The following is a 6,995-nucleotide window of genomic DNA, read 5'->3' on the forward strand; positions in this document are numbered from 1 at the left end:
TTGAGCACACATGCATCTCGTATGAGATACGGCAAACAAACGCGTTTATTTGTCTTTTCGTTGTATTATATTACAATATTTGGCTTTAAAGCGCTGTATTTGTACGTCATTCCACCTTCATCCGCACACGTGTACAACTAAAGCGCACTCTTCGCAAGAGCAAATCTATTCAAAGTCATACTCTTTGATACGACACCAAACTTTGCTATAACTATTTTGCTGATCTAGTCTGTTTTAAGCAACTCATTTTAAAACAAAAACCAGAAAGAACACACACTTACTATACACATCTGCTGGTATGCGCACACTGTTTACACTACACACAATTGCACGCCTGGAAACCGCCACGCCACTAGTGCAGTCGTAGCGCGTTCGCTAGCGCAACGGCAGTCAGCAGTGCGGCGCCGAAGGATGCAACCGAGCTGGCGCCCTGCGTTGTCGTTTCCGGTTCGAGCGTGGTAGTGGCCGGTGCATCGGTTACCGGCGCGTCGGTAGTCGTTGACGATGGCTCGGATGTGGTCGATGTCGTGCTGGCTGCAGTGGTCGTCGTGGACGGAGCCGCTTCTGTAGACGTCGTAGTAGGCTCGGCGGTGGTAGTAGTTTGCGCGACAGTCGTTGTCGGTTCAGCTGTGGTAGTCGTGGCAGGCTGAGCGGTCGTAGTTGTGGCCTCCTCCGTTGTGGTGGTAGGGGCCTGCACGGACGTGGTTGTCTGCTCGGCAGTGGTAGTAGTAGTTGGCTCAGTTGTTGACTCTATTGTCGTGGTAGTCTGCTCAGAAGTCGTAGTAGTTAGCTCAGTAGTTGTAGTTGGCTCTGTTGTCGTGGTAGTCTGCTCAGCAGTAGTAGTAGTTAGCTCAGTAGTTGTAGTTGGCTCATTTGTTGTAGTAACTGGCTCAGTAGTTGTCGTTGGCTCTGATGTCGTGGTTGTCGGCTCCAGAGTCGTAGTTGGCTGTGCTGTCGTAGTAGTTTGCTCAAGAGTCGTTGTTGGGTCGACGGTCGTAGTAATTTCCTCAGTTGTCGTAGGAATCTCCTCAGTCGTCGTGCTAGGTGTATCGTCAAACCCTATTTCTGGAGTGTTTGCTACCTGGCCTGTAACAATGCAAATGGTACATAAACAACCATGATTAAATACAAAGATAATCGCATTTTGCTAATCACGCGCACGATCGATCTTGAAAAACATTCAATGAAACAATAACAAAAAAGATTACCATCATCTGCTTGCACCGCACCACCGTCGTACATCAAACGACCTTCCTTTGCTGCTGCTGCTAATTGAGCATCGATAATTATCGGTCCACTCCTAATTTCCAGCGAGCGATCCAAAAATATCAAAAAAAAACAACAACGAAACTTCACATTAGCCTACGCGCCAGAACGATCTTGAGACCTTGAACGATGACAGGCACACGCTTGTCAACCTCACCTCACATCATTTACCGGCCCACTCGTCACCATTCCCACGACCAGGGCGGCCAACACCACGGCACGAAGAAGATCCATCACGCACGAAACCACACGCCTCGCCGATCTCTATCACTGAACGGGAAAACCTTACCAACCCGGCAAAAGAGGCAACTTGCTGCCGTGCCAGCCACGAGTACACTGCGGCCAGGTCCCGATTGATAGGCGGCTTTTGAAGAGGTGTTACATTCGCCAACCTCCAATTTCCCGATATCAAACTCACCACTAAGCTCTCGCTCCGCTGTGTAAGATAAAGCCTGACGAAAGTCATTGCCGTCACGGGAGGGGGAGGGGGAGGTTGGTTGTCAGAATCACCCAATCCCCTTCCCGTCGCGTTACAGAACAAAAGCCTAGAACACCGCCCGCACATCCGTCGCGAACAGATGTCGCGAAATGCGTTTAAGCGCGTTTCGCCCCCTTTTTTCTCTTTTGCTAGTCTTATCTCGCATATTGCTCCGTACGTGTATACGGCCTGGATGACACACGAGAGCCCTGAACGGTGTCACAGGGACTTTTGCAGTAGGTGGGAACCCTAACGACAGTACCGGGTCGAACCGGGCAACCTTGGTTCCGCGTCCCTGGTGCGCAAAATCGATCCATCCAGCGCGTAGAGCACCGCGAATGCATCATCACTTTGCGGGACACGGCAACGGGTACAACCCGGATTTTGATGAGAAGCTGATAAAAAATGTAAAACCCCCCCTCACAGCTGCAACGTGTCCCAGTTATTGCCAGCGGCACGGTGCAATCATACGGGACCAGCCAGCTGGTGCGTTTCTGAAGAGTTGTGTCAGCCTGCGATCGAGTGGCTATTGCTAATCGATAGCAGTATTATATCACTGAGAGAGTTTTGTGTTGCACATGGTTTTAAATTCTAATACGAAAAACAGTATTTGGGTATCAGTTTTCACACACACACGCGCTGCCACTGGGCACGATACGAGAGGAGGCACCAGTACAGTGTGCCATAAAATAACGCTGATTTTTATTTATGGCCTTTCCTGATACTGTTGCAGCACACCCGTCAAAGGTGGACAAAAGCGATAAGGCGCGGTGTTTGGTCGAAATTGCACTGCTTGTTTGCACCTTTGCAATGAAACGTTTTGTTTGGTCACGCAAAATTGCACAGGAAATAACATTTTCGCTACGGCTATGATTGCTCGTGAATCAATGGAGAGCGTTTCAACCAGGCGGGAACAGTACTAAGCTGTTTGCAAGTGAAGTATTTGATATTCATCCATTCCATTGAGATAGCAGCTTCCCACTCATCATCGACAGTATTTTGAGCTCATCATCAGGTGTAAGCTAGGCTATTTTTGCCACACTGTTTGCCACAAACGACTTCCAATCGCTTAGAAATGGTCTGTCTTTGGCGGGTGTAAATCAACAGCCGTAAACTAATTCCCTCCACGATCAGTGGTGGTTGTGCGCTCATCGTTATTGCACTGCAATAGAAAAATGAACATTTCTACACCACCAAACCTGAGACCATGTCAACTCGAATAGCTGAAGGTTATCAGCGTAATTTGGCAAATTGCGTGGACTGCGAACGTTAGTTGAAAGGATGAACTGGTTGCTGAACGTACGAACCTTGGCTCTACTCCCCTCGCCATTGATAAGCCAAGCGAGCGTTGCACCGTGGAGTGTACATAATTTAGTTGAGAAGAAGAGACAAAAAAATATAGTAACTGATGATTAGAATATGCTTGGTAACAATCCCATCCATTTTTTTTCACTAACATTTTACGTCAAACTTCGTGACTCCATCAAATTGAGGTAGTGGGGAAGTTGTAATCTCTCAGCGCTCAAACAAAATGCTCAAATATATATATTATTATACAACAGATGCGATTACATTATTCTCTTCGACTTCGAGTAGATTCTCTTCGACTCGTGCCAAGACAGACCTGAGTGGAAATTAAGTTTTTTTTGTCCCTTTTTGCATTATTAGATATTAGCTTTTATTTGTATTGTCCAATTGCGTCCAACTACGTTAAAAATACTTTTTATAAAGTTGTATAATATTATTGCAATTTTTTAAATTGTATACGTTTTTTTTAAGTTGCACTCTACATCCTTTCCAGAGTGCAAACTTCAAATTAAGAAAATTTACGAAAGTCTTTAATAAAAATATGCAAGCGGAATAGAATAAAAACTATAATATGAAACAATTGTATGGCTACAGATTCAACCATTTCCCTAAATAGAACAAAATGATAAATAAATAAATAAATAAAGGAATCATGTTTTAGAGAGAAAGAGATTTAACACGAGGTTGTGGAAAGCGAGAGTTAAATGTAATTGTTTCATTCGCTTCCCCTGGTTGCTTTACAATATCAATACGTTCTAAACCCTTTGATATGTCCAATTCCAACATTTGCTATGAAATGTTTATTTATTTGTATTTTTACACATTTTTCGCGTTCCATATTGCATACCCGCAAGCAGATTGCACGATGGGCCCAGTTGAACCGTACCGAATTGTGTAATTTTTCAGGTTGTAAAACACTTACAACGTACGTTGCTCGAGTATTCTCAACCTGGGAAGAAGAAAAACAAAACGTCAACCGACTGATAAGCATTCGCAAACAAATCGCGTGTAACAATCGATCGGCTTGTAAAAAAAGAAAAGCTTTTATCACCCCCTGCTGCACCGTGTACGCGGAAGAACGCGCAAACGTGCGCGCCAGCGATCGTGACCCTGAAACGCGCACGATTTCGAGGATCACCTTCTAACTTCCGCAACAAGAGCGTCGCTGCGCAGCGTCGTTATCAGTGACAGTTTTAAGCGTTCGCCGTACATGCCGGTAAAAACCCTTCGGCATGCGTCGTTTTGCTTGCTCTTATCGCGTCGTTTTTGTTCTCGCGAGATGTGGGCTTGGTTTCTCTTACACTATCATCGTAATAACGCGCCGAGCGTGAGATGATGCTGCACGCACATGGAACAATCTTTCCCATGCACTCTCTCTTTCTCTCTTCCTCTCTCTCTCCTTCTCTCTTTATATTTTTCTCTTCCTGGAGAGCAATCAAGCGATCGAGCGAGTGCCTCATTCTTATTATAAATGAAAGTGCGTCGATCCTACCGCTCCACAGTAGACATGTGTGAATCGTAACCAGCGCCAGCAGCGTAGCGTGTCCCCGTAAGCGTCGTGTGCTACGAGTGCCCGGTACTATACCAGCAGCGTAGCATCTCTGTGTGTTTCTCGTTCGATCGTGCAGTTGTTCGTGTTGGTTTGTCTCCAACAAATTGGTGACCCGCTCGTTCGGTACAACACAAAAGCACCTAAAAGACAGTGTGAAGCGTTACAGAAAACGAAAAATAAAGCACCAAAAGCAACACCAAACAAAATGACGATCAACGAGCGTACGACGCTGCTGCCGAAGGAGTACCAGAAGACGTACAGCATCGCCATCCCGCAGGACGATCTGAACAACAATGTCAGCAACATCACCGACGACAATGGCGTACTATGCGAGTAGTAAGTATCCCTAAGTAACAGCCTGAGGGCACACCAAGCCGCACCGCATCATATCGGGGAAAACAGTTGCTACTTTGTAGTTATGACCGTTCGATACGATCTACCGCTTGTACCACTTATGCTTACACCAAAGTGTGGTGAAGTACATGCCCACGCCTTGCTTCGACAATCGCATTGCCACCACGCCCCATTGCAAGCACCATTTGTCGATCGTTATCGATGAACGGCGGCAACGATACGACAGGTAAACAGCGTAACGGCGGTCGTTGTATTACCTTTCGTGTCAATTAGCCTATCTCTGGTAGATTGATTTGCAGTACCGTCTCGTTGATATGGCCCCATTAAACTGTCCGAGTGTGTGTATGTGTGTGTATACTTCTGCTATGCCCTCTTCGGCTCTAGTGCGCCACCCGGATTTCCGCTCACTGTTTATAGATTGCTATTCATACGGTGATGTATAGCAAATAGATTAACCTTATTACTCGTCAGAAGGAAAGGCAAGGATATTATCATTAGGGTCGAAAGCCTTATCGTTCAGATACACTGTCACTATGCTTCTGAAAGCACATAAGTACCGGGTTTAACCTTATCGTAACGCTTGTAACGCTTATAGTGTTACCCGATGGTTAGTAAAACGACAGCAAAGCACAATTGTGTAACAGTCGTAGTAGCCACTGGCGTTAAATTAGGCGCTACGATGGAGCCCGTGTTGAAGTGTGTCCCCTGCTTCCAGTACGCTTGGGAGGAATTCTTGGCAAAACATTTCTCCCTAAACCAACTAACCTGTTTTCTCTGCGTTTTCTTTCAGCGACAGCTACGCACTGACGAAGGATGAGCTGAATAAGTACATTGACGACCCCTGGTGGATCAAGATGCGGTACTGTTGCTTTGCTACCTGCTGGATCGTATGTCTGGTCGCGCTCGCCATCTCGCTGTACATTGCGGCGGATGCGCTGCAGCACGACGTCTGCCTTACGCCGCTGACGAACAACGGAACGTCCCTCGGCCCGGCCGACCTCAGCATCAGCACCAACGCCATTCCGCTCGTGGCGGACGGTGCTGTAAGCACGCCGCCCTCTTCGATCGTGTTTACCCTGCTGAACCAACCAACGTCTTAGGAGGGCCCCGGTGGTGGTAGCAGAACGGATTGTTTCCGATCCGTCGCATCGCTGTGATTTTCCACACTCGGACAAACGCCAAAGCCGGAAGCCGATGGCATTATTTATTCTGATTATTAGACGCTATCGTAGCAAATAGTAGAGTTATTGCACCGGGATAGATAATATGTCGCTGAGTCACGTGTTGCTTCGGCAAGGGCACGCGCAAAAGCCTGGAATCTGATAGCTTTAGCACGTGTGCCGATCTCGATTCGATCGTATCCGGTTCGGGTGCAGGTTTTCCAATGCATCTGGAATCGGGTGAAGATCGCTACTGTCGAAAGATGATGTAACGCGGTGGGACATTTACTCAGCCCCGGCTAATGTTTACGGTTAGCCCAGCGGTAAGGGCCGTTTGTTGATCACGCATCGTTGCATCCCGTGCAACGGGATGACATTGATGCCTATTTGCATTGCTGAGATTTGTGGCGAGGAAGCTTTGTATACGCGAGATTGATTGTAAGCATCTTGACAATAAATAACCGACGTGTATTTGATTTTAAACAACTGTTTGTGGTGGTCATTTAGATTACTGGCATGTGCACCATATGGTTGGTATTAGAGGCATGGAAACATAGAGCAAGAAAGCGGACACATTGGTGCAATATAAAATATCACAAAATTATCAATTTACGTAAACTACTTCTGAAAAGTTTGGTTGCACATAAAACAATCAATTTCATGTTTTCATTGTATGGTCAAGAGGCATCAAGAGGCATTGTATGTAAGGTGCTCCATCACGCGTTAACTACGTCAGTTGCATCTTTTTTACTACCAAATTTTTGATAATGCGACATTAAACCTTTAATGTAAACGTCATAATGATTCCTACTCCTATTTTGTTTGCTCTTTGCCTATCAACAACGTTGCCCCCGGTGCATGGGAACATACGTGCCGC

At 46.3% G+C, this 6,995-nt stretch overlaps 2 protein-coding genes across 3 annotated transcripts; one reads left to right on the top strand and one right to left on the bottom strand.

Annotated features, from left to right (window-relative positions):
* Positions 1-1,624, bottom strand: LOC11175973 (mucin-2). Its single transcript, XM_003436224.2, has 3 exons — positions 1,424-1,624; positions 1,209-1,300; positions 1-1,086 (listed from the first exon to the last, which is right to left on the bottom strand). Exons 1-3 carry the CDS (start codon positions 1,498-1,500, stop codon positions 353-355), a joined length of 903 nt encoding a protein of 300 aa, XP_003436272.1. The 5' UTR covers positions 1,501-1,624; the 3' UTR covers positions 1-352.
* A 2,689-nt stretch (positions 1,625-4,313) lies between these two features.
* Positions 4,314-6,601, top strand: LOC5666828 (uncharacterized). Of its 2 annotated transcripts, none has more exons than XM_001688235.3 (2): positions 4,314-4,940; positions 5,749-6,601. In XM_001688235.3, exons 1-2 carry the CDS (start codon positions 4,810-4,812, stop codon positions 6,056-6,058), a joined length of 441 nt encoding a protein of 146 aa, XP_001688287.2. In that variant the 5' UTR covers positions 4,314-4,809; the 3' UTR covers positions 6,059-6,601. The 2 variants fall into 2 exon arrangements, with proteins under 2 accessions (XP_001688287.2, XP_061501299.1); XM_061645315.1 differs by having other exon boundaries at positions 4,523-5,672.
* The last annotated feature ends 394 nt before the right edge of the window (positions 6,602-6,995 follow it).

The sequence above is a fragment of the Anopheles gambiae genome, chromosome 2 (assembly GCF_943734735.2).
Source record: "Anopheles gambiae chromosome 2, idAnoGambNW_F1_1, whole genome shotgun sequence".
NCBI lineage: Eukaryota > Metazoa > Arthropoda > Insecta > Diptera > Culicidae > Anopheles > Anopheles gambiae.